General features: G+C 49.1%; 1 protein-coding gene across 1 annotated transcript in view; it reads left to right on the top strand.

The window, feature by feature from the left end:
- pkd2l1 (polycystic kidney disease 2-like 1) overlaps window positions 1–18203 on the top strand; it is a 150294-nt gene extending 132091 nt beyond the window's left edge. The window contains exons 13-15 of the mRNA XM_072478793.1: window positions 7470–7603; window positions 9439–9574; window positions 15877–18203. Coding sequence (XP_072334894.1) covers window positions 7470–7603; window positions 9439–9574; window positions 15877–15909 — 303 coding nt within the window. The 3' untranslated portion in view covers window positions 15910–18203. The remainder of the gene's footprint in view (window positions 1–7469; window positions 7604–9438; window positions 9575–15876) is intronic.
- Window positions 18204–18632: the final 429 nt, after the last annotated feature.

Raw genomic sequence — 18632 nt, 5'->3', positions numbered from 1 at the left:
ACCCTCACCCCTACACCATCATCTCCACACCACTCTCACCCACACACCACCCTCACCCACACACCACCCTCACCCCCACACCACCCTCACCCACACACCACCCTCACCCCACACCATCATCTCCACACCACCCTCACCCACACACCACCGTCACACCACCCCCACACCACCCTCACCCACACACCACCCTCACCCCAACACCATCATCTCCACCGTCACCACCACACCCTCACCCCCACACCACCCTCACCCACAGGCTACCCTCACCCCCCCCCCACACCACCCTCACCCTCACACCATCAACCCCACACCACCCTCACCCACAGGCTACCCTCACACCACCGTCACCCCAACATCATCATCCCCACAACACCCTCACTCACACACCACCCTCATCCTCACCCCCCCACACCACCCTTACCCCCATGCCACCTTATCCCCACCCTGACCCCCACACCACCGTCACCCCCACTCCCCCCCCCATGTTCTAATCATGCGTCTTGTCTTGTGCCTTGCAGGACCTGCTGGTGATGTTGCGAGTCCTTCTGGTGTCCCTAACCAGGTCCACAACCTGAGCCCATCGTGTGCTGACCAGTGAAGAGGGCGATGCCAGCACGGACGGGAGCTATCGACCCGAAACCCAGGACACCCATCACAGCTGTCTCCAATACCCTCCACCATCCCAGAATCACTCACCTCGGTGGGGCACTTTAATGCAGAGGCTCCTGGGACACTATCTGGTGCGCACCACACAGCTGATCCGGTACAGCAGGGAAGGTGGGAACTCCCGAGGGGGCAAACAGTCGGAGGGTGGGCCGATCCCAGGGACTAGCTGTCATTCAGACGGGTTTCAGGCTTCTGGAATGGACAGTCCCATCGGTTGTGGAGATGCAGTCAGATACCCAGAGACTACATGAGGGGTTGTCGGCGAGCATCCAGCACCTGCAGTTCGAGGAGTCCAACCGCGTGCAGCAGCAGGCGGTGGTGCCAACCATGCGTGCCACCCAGCCCAACACTGACGGGTGGCGTCCATGGTGGAACCATTGAGGGCGAGCATTTTGGCTATGGACCTGCATGTCCAAGACCTGGGGCATTCTGTGCAGACACTGGCCGAGGCCCAGGACAGGGTTGCAATCAGAGCGTACTGTGCACGTTGGACCTGCGCACACCTCGTGTGCCCTCCTTTGCCTGCCTGGGCCCCATGTCCTGCCCATCCTCGCCCTTCCCCACATCCTCCTCGTCGGATGAGGACTAGTGTTCATCCTCCTCCTCCAGCACAATGCCCCTCTGCTGTGCGATGTTGTTTAGGACGCAGCAGGCCATCCATGATGCGGGCGACGCGCTCAGATTCAATCTTCAGGAGGCCGAAGCACCGCTCGATCTGACTCCTGGTGAGATGGGCTTCATTGTAGCGGGCCTTGGTGTCGGTCTGTGGCCTTTGGGTAGGCTTCATCAGACACGACCGCAGTGGATAATTCCTATCGCCCAGGAACCAACCACCCCAGCCAGGATGGCATCTCGAAGAGGCCGGGTACTGTCGAGTGTGCCAGGTCGAAGGAGTCGTGCACACTGCCCGGGCATTGGGCCCAGACATGTATGATGTGCAGCTGATGGTCACATATCAGCAGCATGTTCATCGAGTGGAACTCCTTTCTGTTTGGGTAGAGCGGCCTGTCATCTGCAGGTGCTCGTAGGGGGACATGCATCCTGTTGATCACCCCCTGGACCTGGGGCATCCCATCGATAGCAGTGAACCCCATTGCCCGGGCATCCTGGGGGGCTCAGTCCACATTAAAGTGGATGTATTGTGCCAACTGGGCATATAGGGCCTCCATGACGGCGCGGATGCACCTGTGTACCGAGCTCGGTGAGATCCCGGACAGGTCCCCACTCGGCGCCTGGAAAGATTCTGTGTGCCCACCACCTTGACGGCCACCGGCGTGGTGCCAGCTGTGCCACCATCTGGCAGATATGTCGCACTGTCTGCATGCTCAGCTGGGATCTTCCATTGCATGCCCGGTCCAGCAGGTCCTCGAATGACAGGCAGCGCCTCCTTTCTACCTCCTCCTCCTCAGCCTGTTGGATGGCCAGCTCCATCCTCACCAGCTGCCTCCTGTTCCTCTGCTGCACCCTCCACTGCTGCAGCTTCCTCCTCCTCGAGCTGCTGCAACTCGTACAACCGCAGGGCATTCCCCAGGACTGCAGTGACTAGGAGGAATGCCACCATTGCTGGTTGTATTCAAATATCCAATCTCTGCAGGGAGTGAAAGGTCAACATGTTAGCTTGTGCGTACCCCCGTGCCCAACCAGGTCACTGGACAACATGGCAGCCCCAGCTGGCACTGCGGACCCTGCCCCGTATAACCCCTTTCCCCCCTGAAAATGAAAATGAAATGAAAATCGCTTATTGTCACAAGTAGGCTTCAATGAAGTTATTGTGAAAAGTCCCTAGTCGCCACATTCCGGTGCCTGTTCAGGAAGGCTGGTACGGGAATCGAACCGTGCTGCTGGCCTGCCTTGGTCTGCTTTCAAAGCCAGCGATTTAGCCTAGTGTGCTAAACCAGCCCTCCTCTCCGCACCCCGGGCCACATCAGAGCCCAGCATCATGGGTGCCTCTGTTCCTGGCACCCGTCCCTGCTGCCAGTGTACCATCGGCTGGCGCTGCCCTTGCCAGCGGGATGCTCCTGTAGGGGCTACAATGGACATTGTCCTTGGTTAGGCCGCCTGGTGCCATGCCTTAGGGTGGCACCCGGGTAGAGGGGGGAATATGGCAGAGGGTGGGGTGTGGGGGTAGGGGCACCCATTCGGCTGGTGCTACTCTGCAGAACCAAGGCCAAGGTGGGTGGCCAGTGGGGTGTGCTGCAAGATGGCTGCCTGGACATAGCTTCAGTCCAGTGGGGGGTCACCCCGGCCCCACAGCCCTTCCCCCCATAACCACCGCCCTCCCCAGCCCTGGCAGGACCCCACCCATCCACCCCAGCCAGCCCGGCCAGTGTTAGGGCCGGCAGCCCACGATCGCGCCTCTCCATCTCCTACCTCCTCTCTCTCCCTCACCAGCCACGATGTCGGTTTCACAAATTCTCTTCTTTTTAAAATATATTTTAGTGTCCCCAATTCATTTTTTCCAATTAAGGGGTAATTTAGCATGGCCAATCCATCTAACCTGCACATCTTTGGGTTGTGGGGGCGAATAGCATGCAAACATGGGGAGAATGTGCAAACTCCACACGGACAGTGACCTAGAGCCGGGATCGAACCTGGGACCTCGGCGCCGTGAGGCAGCAACGCTAACCACTGCGCCACCCTCTGGTTTCACAAATTTTAAAAGTACAGGTTAACTTCGCCGTCAGGGATTCAACCCATTGGTGGCAGAGAACACCAGGTCGGGCCCGCTAATGATATGCGTGTATGTGCGTTCTGGAACGCATTGACGCCGCTTTTGAGGTGACGGGAAATTGTGATTTGGCGTGAAATCGGCACCACCGCGATTTCGCTGACGGAACCCATTCTCCACCCAATCGTGTTTCCTGAATCCAGCAGCGCGATGGAGAATCCCGCCCAGATGTGAACTAACTGAGATAAACTAGAAAGAGAAATTAGCATTTGGGTTTTTGAGTCAGCAATCACACAATATATAAAGCAATGATATACAATTAACAAAGGGAGAGACTTCATAGTAACTAAAATTGAAGAAGAGGATGTGTGGACCTATGTGTTTGATAAAAACAATCAAATTAAAGGCAGTATTTGGAAATAAAAGGTGAAGAAAATAGTTGTTTGTTGGTACAGCACTTGCGTATTACTGAAAAAAGAGACATGCTGTTGAAGCTTTTCATCTTGCACTCATCAGGGCAATTCACAAGTAAAAGGAACAACAATTTATACTGCATGAGAAGAGAGTGCTGATTGATTGGGAAGTGAGCTCTGATTGGTAAAAGTGCTGCCATGGAGAAAGCACAGAGAACAATTAACTGCTGACTGCCAAGCTTTTGTTTCAAATGAAAACCAGGCAGGTTGAATCTGATTGGTCAAGGCATTAACATGGGGAATGAACGAGGGAATGACTGTCCCACAAGCTTTTTGAAAAAGGCACAATGCTTGGGTGTGTTCTTTCTGTTTTTCAAGGATAGGGTCCTAGGTGAATGTATGTAGCTGCTATCATGCAGAAGTGAGCCATATTGTGAGCACAACCGATAATCTTAAATTGTCTTTTAGTGTAATTCTTAGCTCAATTGTTCAGCAAGTGCTGTCCAATTGTGCAATCAAAGATAACGTTGGACACAATAGTGGGATATTCTGGACCTCTCACACCTTGATGTATTTTCCAATGGCCTGCCAGGGGCTGTTTAGCACAGGGCTAAATTGCTGGCTTTGAAAGCAAACTAAGGCAGGCCAGCAGCACGGTTCAATTCCCGTAACAACCTCCCCGAACTGGCGCCGGAATGTGGCGACTAGGGGCTTTTCACAGTAACTTCATTTGAAGTCTACTTGTGACAAGCAATTTTCATTTCATTTCATTTCATTGGCAGGTGGGGGATCTTGAGGTCCTTCCCAATGTCTTTGGGGTTTTGCACGCTCCGCATCCTCCTCCACTAGGGAACACACAGCGGGAGTTTGCATCTGTGGAATCAGAAGATTCCCGCCAGTGAGAAATAGCTAGAACATTTTGGCCTATGTTTTGGGTTTTGTGAGCACAAGTTGGTTGGCTTGGCTAATGACTGTTCAAGTATAACTTTAAATCATCATGCTTGATGGACAATTTGGATTGTCAAATTCATATCAAGGTACGGTGTGGTCTTTGTGTTGCTAAATTCAGGATGTTTGGCCATGTGTTCGCAAAGACCACAAAATAGCTTGAACTTGAACAGAGCTATACATTTATTAACACTACTAATTTGGATTCGACACATACTCCTAAATAGTACACAGTTAATTATTAACATATAAACTACACTCCTCTACAACTAATCTCTATACTATTATAAACTATGATCTTTTACTCACACTATCTTTACTTCTGTCTGTGTCGAGCTAACCCCTGCACTATTCTCTCCCCACAAGGCTTAGCATCAATGCCTTCCATACTTGGATCTGTAGCTCCCTCTAGTGGCTACTCCAGACATTTCATTAACCCTTGCTGTTCTTACAGTTATGATAATACCACAGGTACATCTGATGTGGGTCAGCAGAGTCCCTTTACTATTCTGAAAACTGATTGCTGCAGTCTTGGCTTTCTCACTGGTAGAAGGATAGCTTGTGGAAATGAATAGCTGACTTGGGTCTGGAGGCTGTCACTTGCTGCCTACTGTGTTGCCAGCATTTTAAAGAGGTAAGGAGCGGGATTCCCTAGTCCCCCAGCCGCGTGTTTCTTAGTGACGCACCGTTCGCTGGCAGTGGAATTCTCCCTTCCTGCCATTTGTTGATCACCCCATACCGCCGGGAAACCCGGGGGCATGGCTGCACTGCCAGTGGGAAAAAAGAATCTCAATGGCTGGAGAACTGCGGCCGAGATCTGCAATGATGGATGTGTGGGGCTGGATTCTCCAGTCGCCGACGCCGAAATCGCGTTCGGCGATCGGCCGGAAAATCAAAGTTCCCGACCAAATCAGGAGCGGTGCTGCTTTCACAATGCTCCGCCCCTTCCAAAGCAACGTTGCGACAGCCTCAGGACATTGCCTGAGGCCCGCCCAGGAACCTCCGCCCCCGACCGGCCGAGTTCCTGACGGTGTGGGTCTCTCATGGTCTCACCCGTCGGGAACTCGGCGTGGCGGCTGCGACTCAGTCCAGCGCCGCCACAGTCGGGGGAGGGCCGATCCGCGGGCAAGCGGGACTTTGTCAGGAGTTGGGGCACTGTTGGGGGTGGTCCGTGGCAAGCCGGCCAAAGTGGGGCACTATTTCGCTGGTCGGGTCCGCAAGCGGCCATGTTGCACGGCGTGGCAACTGCAGGCTGCCGCCATGTGCATGCAAGGCCACGGACCCAGCAATTCTCCAGGCTGTATCAACAGCTAGACCTGGGTGCTCTATGATGCCGGCCTGCTAACCCCCATCTACATAGAACATAGAACATAGAACAATACAGCGCAGTACAGGCCCTTCGGCCCACGAGGTTGCACCGAAACAAAAAGCCATCTAACCTACACTATACCATTATCATCCATATGTTTATCCAATAAACTTTTAAATGCCCTCAATGTTGGCGAGTTCACTACTGTACAGGTAGGGCATTCCACGGCCTCACTACTCTTTGTGTAAAGAACCTACCTCTGACCTCTGTCCTATATCTATTACCCCTCAGTTTAAAGTTATGTCCCCTCGTGCCAGCCATTTCCATCCGCGGGAGAAGGCTCTCACTGTCCACCCTATCCAACCCCCTGATCATTTTGTATGCCTCTATTAAGTCTCCTCTTAACCTTCTTCTCTCCAACGAAAACAACCTCAAGTCCATCAGCCTTTCCTCATAAGATTTTCCCTCCATACCAGGCAACATCCTGGTAAATCTCCTCTGCACCCGCTCCAAAGCCTCCACGTCCTTCCTATAATGCGGTGACCAGAACTGTACGCAATACTCCAAATGCGGCCGTACCAGAGTTCTGTACAGCTGCAACATGACCTCCTTACTCCGGAACTCAATCCCTCTACCAATAAAGGCCAACACTCCATAGGCCTTCTTCACCACCCTATCAACCTGGGTGGCAACTTTCAGGGATCTATGTACATGGACACCTAGATCCCTCTGCTCATCCACACTTTCAAGAACTTTTCCATTAGCCAAATATTCCACATTCCTGTTATTCCTTCCAAAGTGAATCACCTCACACTTCTCTACATTAAACTCCATTTGCCACCTCTCAGCCCAGCTCTGCAGCTTATCTATATCCCTCTGTAACCTGCTACTTCCTTCCACACTGTCGACAACACCACCGACTTTAGTATCGTCTGCAAATTTACTCACCCACCCTTCTGCGCCTTCCTCTAGGTCATTGATAAAAATGACAAACAGCAACGGCCCCAGAACAGATCCTTGTGGTACTCCACTTGTGACTGAACTCCATTCTGAACATTTCCCATCAACCACCACCCTCTGTCTTCTTTCAGCTAGCCAATTTCTGATCCACATCTCTAAATCACCCTCAATCCCCAGCCTCCGTATTTTCTGCAATAGCCTACCGTGGGGAACCTTATCAAACGCTTTGCTGAAATCCATATACACCACATCAACTGCTCTACCCTCGTCTACCTGTTCAGTCACCTTCTCAAAGAATGGAGGGTCAGTGGCCATTTTGCGCTGGATTGTCGGCGTGAGGACATAGCGTCACCACCGGAGAATCCAGCCCGTGGACTTTGCAACACTTCCTGGACTTATTCTGTACTCTGTCCACCTGCAATGTGAGATATCTGATAGTAGAGATCAGATCAAACTATTATCTTAATTTCAAAGGCTCACTTTAATAGTTATCATTGTTTTACAGGTTGCTCTAAATGCGGAAATAGAGAACTTGGGAAGAAATTTTGGATGTCCAGACAGCTCACAGACTTTTGATTGTGTGAAAAACAACAGCAAGAACACACTAAACAACAGTGTAACACATGAGGAATTCCAGACGTATGTATCATGTTTTGGGGCTGCTAAGGTGTTAGAATGGAAGGTGAATAATAGTGGTTGTGTTACTGGACTGATAATCCAGACATGTGGACTGTTCTCTCAGAGACATGAATTCAACTTTTACCATTGCGGCCAGGGAATTTAAAGTCAGTTAACAAAATTTTAAAAAATCTGGAATGAAAATCAGTGATATTATATTAATATCAATTAATATCAATTAACTGGCTGACAAGTTTGTTACGTGGCAATTTATCAAATGTTTTTTTGGAAGTCCACATCAATGTATCATAGAATCCCTACAGTGTGGAAGGAGAAAGTTCAACCCATCCAGTCTGCAACAACTCTTTGAAAGAGCACCCTACCTAGGTCCAATCCCCCACCCTATCCCTGTAACCCCACCTAACCTTTGGACACTAAGCGGCAATTTAACATGGCCAATCCGGCTAACCTGCATATTGTTGGACTGTGGGAGGAAACTGGGGCACCTGGAGGAAACCCATGCAGCCACGGGGAGAAGATGCAAATTCCACACAGTCACCCAAGGGCAGAATTGAACCCGGGTCCCTAGCACTGTGAGGCAGTAGTGCTAACCACTGTGCCACCATGCCACCCACACTGTTATACTGCTATAAAGGAACCAATCACTCATTAGGAATTGGATAAACACATTGCGTGTTAATTTATTTAGAAGAGGCATGATGCGCTATCAATTACGACGAGACGAGAGTAGAATGTAATCGAGGCTTTATTATACAGAGATGTGTGGCCTCCTACAGCAGCTGACGAAATTGCCGCTGTTCGGAGAGCACCCATATTTATACACCGCCTACTGGGCGGAGCCAGCAGGCAGGGATCTACCCCCGTACCTGTAGCACAGGGGCCTTACCGTAAAACCCATATATATACAGTATAATACATCAGTGGTGACTACCACAAGGCACATGGAATCATTTATACATGGGTGGAAAACCTGGGCGTCATTCTCCGACCCCCGCCGGGTCGGAGAATCGGCGGGGGCTGGCGTGAATCCCGCCCCCGCCGGTTGCCGAAGTCTCCGGCACTGGAGATTCGGCGGGGGCGGGAATCGCGCCCCGCCAGTTGGCGGCCCCCCCCCCCGCTCGATTCTCCGGCCCGGATGGGCTGAAGTCCCGCCGATAAATTGCCTGTCCCGCCGGCGTGGATTAAACCACCTTTTGAACGGCGGGACATGGCGGCGTGGGCGGGCTCCGGGGTTCTGCGGGGGGGGGCGCAGGGCGATCTGGCCCCGGGGGGTGCCCCCACGGTGGCCTGGTCCACGGTCGGGGCCCACCGATCCGCGGGCGGGCCTGTGCCGTGGGGGCACTCTTTCCCTTCCGCCTCCGCCACGGTCTCCACCATGGCGGAGGCGGAAGAGACTCCCTCCACTGCGCATGCGTGGGAAACTGTCAGCGGCCGCTGACGCTCCCGTGCATGCGTCGCCCGGGGATATCATTTCCGCGCCAGCTGGACAACAAAGGCCGTTTCCGCCAGCTGGCGGGGCGGAAATTCCTCCGGCGCCGGCCTAGCCCCTCAATGTTGGGGCTCGGCCCCCAAAGATGCGGAGCATTCCGCACCTTTGGGGCGGCGCGATGCCCGTCTGATTGGTGCCGTTTTGGGCGCCAGTCGGCGGACATCGCACCGTTTCGGGAGAATTTCGCCCCTGAAGACAGAGCTGTGTGTATGTGTGTGCTGTTCATGCTCCTACGCTCAAAGACAGATTACAGCAAAATGTGAGTGAAGTACTTTCGTAGAAAACTAGCTCTTGCTAACGGCAACATTTTATGAACTGATGTTATATTTTGGTCATCTTATTTCAGGTTGGGGCATCGCGTTGTACAGCTGGAATGTTCAATTAGCAAAATTGCATCCAAAATTGATGGAATCACTGTTAGACTTGAGATAATGGAAAAAAATAAAGAGGCGCTGGAAAAATTGCTCAACATTTTTCAAAAGGTAAAACTGACGTCTCTCTCATTTTACTCTCTTTGTTTAACTCAGAAACCGGACCGTCATCTGGGTGATTTAAATGATTGATTTGGCCTTGCACTTAAAAACCAGCAAAGCTGAAGAAAAGAGTTATACAGTTTGCAAAATTATACAAAGTTTATTTGCTAAGATTCTCTTTCACTGCAGTGGCCCTTTGAGCCTGCAGTGCTATTTAATAAGATCATGGCTGATGAGATTGTGGTCTCAACTCCATTTTCCTGTCTTTCCCCAAAGTCCTGGACCCCCTAATTTGTCAAAAATATTCTAATTTTGCCTTGAGTAAATTCAGTGGGCCACACACTGTTTTTTGAGAATTCCACAGTCCAACGACCCTCTGAGAGGAAACAAAATTCTCCTCATCATTGTTTGAAAAGGGAGGTCTGTGTAGCCTAGTTTTAGTCTCGTCCTACCAGAGAAACACTCTCCCAGTATCCACCCTATCGAGTATCCTCAGCTTCTTATTATGTTTCAATACAATCACATCTCATTCTTCTAAATTCCAATGGACATGGACCTTTCTCTATAGGATAAGCCCTTCATCCTTGGAATAAGTCAATTGAACCTTTCCTGATCTTCTTCAAATGTAATTACATCCTTTTTCAAATAAGCAAACCAAAACTGTACACACTAGTCCAGATGTGGCCTCACCAAGGCCCTGTACAGCTGTAGTAAAACTTCTCTACTTTTATGTTCCATTGCCCTTATGAAAAGCTGAAAGAGAGCTTCAAGTGGCAGCACGATCGCATTGTGGGTAGCACAATTGCTTCACAGCTCCAGTTCGATTCCGGCTTGGGTCACTGTCTGTGCGGAGTCTGCACATCCTCCCCGTGTGTGCGTGGGTTTCCTCCAGGTGCTCCAGTTTCCTCCCACAGTCCAAAGATGTGCAGGTTAGGTGGATTGGCCATGATAAATTGGCCCTTAGTGTTCAAAATTGCCCTTAGTGTTGGGTGGGGTTACTGGCTTATGGGGATAGGGTGGAGGTGTTGACCTTGGGTAGGGTGCTCTTTCCAGGAGCTGGTGCAGACTCGATGGGCCGAATGGCCTCCTTCTGCACTGTAAATTCTATGATAAGTGTTCATAGTATTAATTGTTAGTTCTGATTGTCCCCTGATGCGTAATATGCATGCATAGTAATCATTCAAAGCCCTGGAAAGTTGTGTGAGGAAATTCAAATGTACCAAATATACTTTGTACATCTAATGGTAAATCCAGGGCCTCCAGAGACAGGGTCACATGGGAAAGGACTGCGAGTTGGAGATTACACTGATGGTCTTATGATTCCTACCTGCACACACTTGAGTACGATCTTCACTGGATGCATAGGAACATTGAATGTACTCTTCTGTTAAACAGTCTATGTTGATTAGGATCTCAAAGCTTTTCTGATTTGGACCAAACATCTCTGGGTGATCCTCAGGGGACAACCATTGCACATCACCTTCTAGGAATTTTGTACAGCCCTCACATGGATAGTATGAGGCCAAACTTCTTCTGCCTTGTTATAATATTGAGAGGGAATAGTAGCACCATGGTTCCATTCTGGACTAACAATCCAGATGCCTCAGTAATGACTCTGAAACATGAGTTCAAACTCAATGATTGCATCTGGAGACTTTAGATTCAGTTAATAAATCAAACTGGAATAAAAAGAGTCAGTCAGAGTGATCATCCCAATCATTGTAAATAGTCTGGTTCACTAGCATAGGGTGGGATTTTCCAGGCCCATCCGCCCAGCGACCGGAGAATCCCGCCCGAGGTCACTGGACTTCTCCATTGTCCGCGTCTTGTCCTTGGCATTCTTGTGGCGGCAGATTGGAAGGATCCAGCCCATACTTTAGGAAAGGAATTCTGCAAACCTTACCTGGTCTGACCTACATCTGACAGCAGAATGAATGTGTTGATCTTTAACTTTAATGCAAGAAGTATTACGGGTAAGGCAGATGAACTTAGAGCTTGGATTAGTACTTGGCACTATGATGTTGTTGCCATTACAGAGACCTGGTTGACGGAAGGACAGGATTGGCAGCTAAATGTTCCAGGATTTAGATGTTTCAGGCAGGATAGAGGGGGATGTAAAAGGGGTGGCGGAGTTGCGCTACGGGTTAGGGAGAATATCACAGCTGTACTACAGGAGGACACCTCAGAGGGCAGTGAGGCTATATGGGTAGAGATCAGGAATAAGAAGGGTACAGTCACAATGTTGGGGGTTTACTACAGGCCTCCCAACAGCCAGCGGGAGATAGAGGAGCAGATAGGTAGACAGATTTTGGAAACGAGTAAAAACAACAGGGTTGTTGTGATGGGAGACTTCAACTTCCCCAATATTGACTGGGACTCACTTAGTGCTCGGGGCCTGGAAGGGGCAGAGTTTGTAAGGAGGATACAGGTGGGCATCTTAAAACAATATGTAGACAGTCCAACTAGGGAAGGGGCTGTACTGAACCTGGTATTGGGGAATGAGCCCGGCCAGGTGATAGAAGTTTCAGTAGGGGAGCATTTCGGGTACAGTGACCACAATTCAGTAAGTTTTAAAGTGCTGGTGGACAAGGGTAAGAGTGGTCCTAGGGTGAATGTGCTAAATTGGGGGAAGGCTAATTATAACAATATTGGCATGAACTGAAGAACCGAGATTGGGGGCGGATGTTTGAGGGCAAATCAACATCTGACATGTGGGAGGCTTTCAAGTGTCAGTTGAAAGGAATTCAGGACCGGCATGTTCCTGTGCGGAAGAAGTATAAATACGGCAAATTTCGGGAACCTTGGATAACGAGAGATATTGTAGGCCACGTCAAAAAGCAAAAGGAGGCATTTGTCAGGGCCAGAAGGCTGGGAACAGACGAAGCCTGTGTGAAATATAAGGAAAGTAGGAAGGAATTTAAGCAAGGAGTCAGGAGGGCTAGAAGAGGTCACGATAGGTCATTGGCAAATGGGGTTAAGGAAAATCCCAAGGCTTTTTACATGTACATAAAAAGCAAGAGGGTAGCCAGGGAAAGGGTTGGCCCACTGAAGGATAGGCAAGGGAATCTATGTGTGGAGCCAGAGGAAATGAGCGAGGTACTAAATGAATACTTTGCATCAGTATTCACCAATGAGAAGGAATTGGTAGATGTTGAGTCTGGAGAAGGGTGTGTAGCTAGCCTGGGTCACATTGAGATCCAAAAAGACAAGGTGTTGGGCGTCTTGAAAAATATTACGGTAGATAAGTCCCCAGGGCCGGATGGGATCTAACCCAGAATACTGAAGGAGGCTAGAGAGGAAAATGCTGAGGCCTTGACAGAAATCTTTGGATCCTCGCTGTCTTCAGGTGATGTCCATGAGGACAGGAGAATAGCCAATGTTGTTCCTTTCTTTAAGAAGAGTAGCAAGGATAATCTAGGGAACTACAGGCCAGTGAGCTTTATGTCAGTGGTAGGGAAATTACTCGAGTGAATTCTTCGAGACAGGATCTACTCCCATTTGGAAGCAAATGGACTTATTAGTGAGAGGCAGCATGGTTTTGTGAAGGGGAGGTCATGTCTCACTAACTTGATAGAGACTTTCGAAGAGGTCACAAAGATGATTGATGCAGGTAAGGCAGTGGATGTTGTCTATATGGACTTCAGTAAGGCCTTTGACAAGGTCCCTCATGGTAGACTGGTACAAAGGTGAAGTCACACGGGATCAGGGGTGAACTGGCAAGGTGGATACAGAACCGGCTAGGTCATAGAAGGCAGAGAGTAGCAATGGAAGGGTGGTTTTCTAATTGGAGGGCTGTGACTAGTGGTGTTCCGCAGGGATCAGTGCTGGGGCCTTTGCTGTTCGTAGTATATATAAATGATTTGGAGGAAAATGTAACTGGTCTGATTAGTAAGTTTGCAGACGACACAAAGGTTGGTGGAATTGCAGATAGCGATGAGGACTGTCAAAGGATACGGCAGGATTTAGATCGTTTGGAGACTTGGGCGGAGAGATGGCAGATGGAGTTTAATCCGGACAAATGTGAGGTAATGCATTTTGGAAGGTCTAATCCAGGTAGGGAATATACAGTGAATGGTAGAACCCGCAAGAGTATTGAAAGCCAGAGAGATCTAGGTGTACAAGTCCACAGGTCACTGAAAGGGGCAACACAGGTGGAGAAGGTAATCAAGAAGGCATACGGCATGCTTGCCTTCATTGGCCAGGGCATTGAGTATAAGAATTGGCAAGTCATGTTGCAGCTGTATAGAACCGTAGTTAGGCCACACTTGGAGTATAGTTTTAAATTCTGGTCGCCACACTGTGGAGGCTTTAGAGAGGGTGCAGAAGAGATTTACCAGGATGTTGCCTGGTATGGAGGGCATTAGCTACGAGGAGCGGTTGAATAAACTCGGTTTCTTCTCACTGGAACGACAGAGGTTGAGAGGCGACCTGATAGAGGTCTACAAAATTATGAGGGGCATAGACAGAGTTGATAGTCAGAGACTTTTCCACAGGGTAGAGGGGTCAATTACTAGGTTTAAGGTGCGAGGGGCAAGGTTTAGAGGAGATGTACGAGGCAAGTTTATTACACAGAGGGTAGTGGGTGCCTGGAACCCGCTGCCGGAGGAGGTGGTGGAAGCAGGGACGATAGTGACATTTAAGGGGCATCTTGATAAATACATGAATAGGATGGGAATAGAGGGGGTACGGACCCAGGAAGTGTAGAAGATTTTAGTTTAAACGGGCAGCATGGTCGGCACGGGCTTGGAGGGCCGAAGGGCCTGTTCCTGTGCTGTACTTTTCTTTGTTCTTTATTCTTTTGTTCTTTGTCCTCTGAAATGGCCAAGCAAGACATTCAGTTTTGGGTGATTAGAGTTTGGTAATAAATGCTGGCCTTACCAACCACACCCACATCCCGTGAACTAATTTAAAAGAGATATTTTCTGAAACATCTGACAATTTGGATGCAAGTGGTGCAATCTGACATCTGGTCGACATACTTCCCAATAGCTGTTAACACCAGAGGTTAAAAGGAGATTGAGACTAGAGGTTTCAATGTGACAAAGCCTCTCATTCCTGGGTCTGAAATTTAATATCGGATTAAGCACCTCAGTCAATCCAATTCTTAAACCTTTCTGTTGTGGATTTAGTTGCTAACAGTCATATACAGAAAAACATCTGTAAATTGGGCAGCAATTACTGGTTAGCACTGAGATTTCTCAACATGCTTTAATGGAAGGATTGAATTATGTTGTGCTATTTTATCAGCTCGAAGATAGACTTTTGCCTCAGGGAACAAACAGTTTCAGCCCAGAACCTGCGAAAGCAGTTGGACCAGTCATTTTAACTCTTTCGCGGAATGTGGGTGTTTTTGGCAAGGCCAGGATTTGTTGCCCATCCTGAACTGCCCTTGAACTGAGTGGTTTGAAAGGCCATTTCAGAAGGCAGTTAAGAGTCAACCCCATTGGTGTGGATCTGAAGTCACATGTAGGTCAGACCAGGTAAGGATGGCAGATTTCCTTCCCTAAAGGGCATTTTAATGTGTTTTTATGACAATTGATGATAGTTTCATGTTCGCTGTTACTGAGACTAGCTTTTAATCTCAGATTGCCAGTTGCAATGTCAGGTTATAAAGGTCTTAAGATCACAGCTTTAAGCAGTTGGGTGCAGAGGAGAAGAATCAGTGAGGTTTCCTGTTCTTTATTGCAATGCAGTGATCTCTGTTCAAATGTGACTGTGTACATGGAGATTGGGTGACAACAGAACTCAGCTTGGCCACAATGTTCTTCTTGGTACTTAACTGTCTCATATAAGAAGACTGGGAAACCAGGCAGAAACCCCCAAACGCAGCAGATATCAATGCCTTCAGGAAAAATGAAAGCATAAGCGATAGGAGCAGGAGTAGACCATTTGCCCCTCGGACCTGCTTCATCACTCAATAAGATCATGGCTAATTTTCTGCCTGGACTCCACTTTCCTGCCTACTCCCCATATCTCCTGATTTCCCGAGGGACGGAAGACCTGTTTATCCCAGTCGTAAATTTATTTAACAACGGAGCATATGGGATAGAGAATTGACAAGATTCTCAAACCTCTGAAGATACTTCCTCTCATCTCAGCCCCTTTTCCTATCAACGTGGCTCCATAATGGCGTCAGATTGCTTGGGAGGTCACAGTTATGGTATGGATTCCAGCTATTTGCAGGAATATGTGAACATACGTCTAGCTCTGATTTCAGAGCCATTTTCTTTCAAATACTTATCCTAAACCTGCCTGAGTTTACCTTCTTTGCTAATTCAGAATAACACTTTGCTTTCAATTGTTTTTTCAAGGGCGAGAGACGGGATCTGACTGAGCACCTGTAATGTTGAGGAAAAGCAGTAAAGCTGGATCAGTGCTGACATCAAGGTTCAATCATTGAGAAGACTTTCCCAGATACCAGCCAAATCCGTCCAAGCCCTGCTCTGAATTCTTCACCTCAAAGAATGACAAGCAGCAGATCCCTTTCCAACAAACATCTTTGCAGATGGAAACCTCCCTAATGATTCAGTTAGATTCTTATAACGATCTGAAGTGCAGACTATCGGTGCCACAAATTACCTGAGCCAGGCTGTGGTTGTTTGATCTCCATAACCTGTTATTTGTGTAGTTATAACAATCAAAATAAGCAAAGGCAAACGTGAATTATTATTGATTACTGTAAGATATTAGCACATTCTCATGTGATTAGAATAATATTGCAGTGGGCGCAAGGGCAAGCATTGAATATTGGCAACGACGCCTAGGTGGAGATCAGCTAGATATTATTATCCACTCTTTCCTTGGACAATCCTATATAAATATGGATAATTTCCCATTCATAAACAATGAGCAATGCAGGCAAGGCTGGAATTGTAGAAGATTTATTGGAAAATCACAGGTGCAGTGCATACAATTTTCTGTCGATTGAATTCCATGGGTATAAAGTCACAGACACTGCTCCCGCAACCTTCCAATAAACTGTGCACGACAACACACCTAGTACGGTGTCTCTGAATGTTTCACACTCCAATGAGTGTGTACAAAGATGCACACAAGTTCTAAATAATAAAATATTTCCAGACTTCAATTTTGCCACAAATTACTCACATTTATTACATTTTTCATAAGCCTGTTCCACCTCCAGACAATTAAACTATAATATTCGCTTCAGATTGTCTCCTGCTCAATCTGCACATTTGCTGAAACTGCTCCTTTCAGTATTCCATCTTACCTGTCTCATGTGTCAGGTAGGCATCGCCCAATAGATAAAATTATCTTAGAAAATCATTGCATTATGACAATGGTGTTCATGGCATTCTCGCGTCACCCTAATCCTGCCTGTATGGCCGGGCTAACTGCACCATTTTTCCTATGTAATCCTTATGAGTTAGTGCCCTCAGCACAGAGCTTCATGTCGCTGAAGACAGAGTTGAAAGTTGGGGAAGGAGATAATTCTGTTCAATGGACAGGAAATGATGCAAGTCATGGATGGGGTGAATCGCCAAAATTTGCTTTCGCTGAGCGAGATTCTGTACCCACAATTTTAAATTGTAAAGTTTACTCCAGGGTGCAGTTTATCTTTTTATATAAATTTAGAGTACTCAATTCTTTTTTTTCCAGTTAAGGGGCCATTTAGAGTGGGTGAGACTCACTCAAATATGGGGAGGATGTGCAAACTCCACATGGACAGTGACCCAGGCCGGGATCGAACCCGGATTCTCAGCAACGTGAGGCAGCAGTGCTAACCACTGCGCCCCCGTGCTACCTCTCCAGGGTGCAGTTTAAATCTGGAGTAAGGATCCAACTTGATGCCCAAGTAAAGGAGAGAAAAGCTTGTTCCGCGTTGCTTCCAGTTCAGTCCAATCCATTATTCCACAAATGTAATGTTTATGCTCACAGCCACTGATAACAGCGGAAACCAAAAGCAAGTTTACCTGTTGTCCACTTTCTTGCATTACTTACTTGATATGTATTTGATCTAATTAATTTACAAGACAATCCAATAGTGTAAAGTGTCAACCTTTTTTGTCAACCTTTGTACTCAGCATATTCAGACTAAGCTACATAGTTCTGACTGGCAGAACAAAATTGAATAAACTTTGAAAACAACCTTACATATCAAACTCAGAAAATGCCAACACTACACAACTGAATAAATAGGGAGCCTAGCAATGAGCTGCTTTTTTGTAATGACATTGGGATCTCCCCTTTGATGGGATGTAGGCTTCACCAGTTGGGCCAACATTTGTTACACATTCCTAATTGCCCTTGAACTGAGTGCCTCACTCAGCCATTCCAGAGAGCAGTTAAGAGTCAATCACATGTAGGCCAGACCGGTTAAGGACAGCAGATTTCTTAAATTAACAACGGTTTCATGGTCATTATTAGACATTTGGGGCGCGATTCTCCGACCCCCCAACGGGTCGGAGAATCGCCGGGGGCTGGCGTGAATCCCGCTCCTGCCGTGTCCCAAATTCTCCGCCACCAGAGATTCGGCGGGGGCGGGAATCGTGCTGCGCTGGTCAGCGGGCCCACCCCCGGCGATTCTCCGGCCCGCGATGGGCAGAAGTCCCGCCGCTGTCAACCCTCTCCCGCCGGCGTGGATTAAACCACCTTTTGAACGGCGGGACAAGGCAGGCTCCGGGGTCCTCGGGGGGGGGGGGGGGGCGATCTGGCCCCGGGGGGGTGCCCCCATGGTGGCCTGGCCCGCGATCGGGGCCCACCGATCCGCGAGCGGGCCTGTGCCGTGGGGGCACTCTTTTTCTTCCGCCTTCGCCATGGTCTTCACTATGGCGGAGGCGGAAGAGACCCCCTCCCCTGCGCATGCGCGGGGATGACGTCAGCAGCCGCTGACACTCCCGTGCATGCGTCGCCCGGTGAAGACCTTTCGACGCCGGCTGGCATGGCGCCAAAGGCCTTTCCCGCCAGCCGGCGGAGCGGAAAACACTCCGGCGCCGGCCTAGCCCCTCAAGGAGAGGGCTTGGCCCCTAAAGGTGCGGAGGTCTCCGCACCTTTGGGGCGGCCCGACGCCGGAGTGGTTCCTGCCACTCCATCACGCCGGGACCCC

This window comes from Scyliorhinus torazame, chromosome 16 (genome assembly GCF_047496885.1).
Source record: "Scyliorhinus torazame isolate Kashiwa2021f chromosome 16, sScyTor2.1, whole genome shotgun sequence".
Lineage (NCBI taxonomy): Eukaryota > Metazoa > Chordata > Chondrichthyes > Carcharhiniformes > Scyliorhinidae > Scyliorhinus > Scyliorhinus torazame.
Note: the sequence above shows the minus strand (reverse complement) of the source record. Positions and strands in the feature narration are given on the sequence as shown.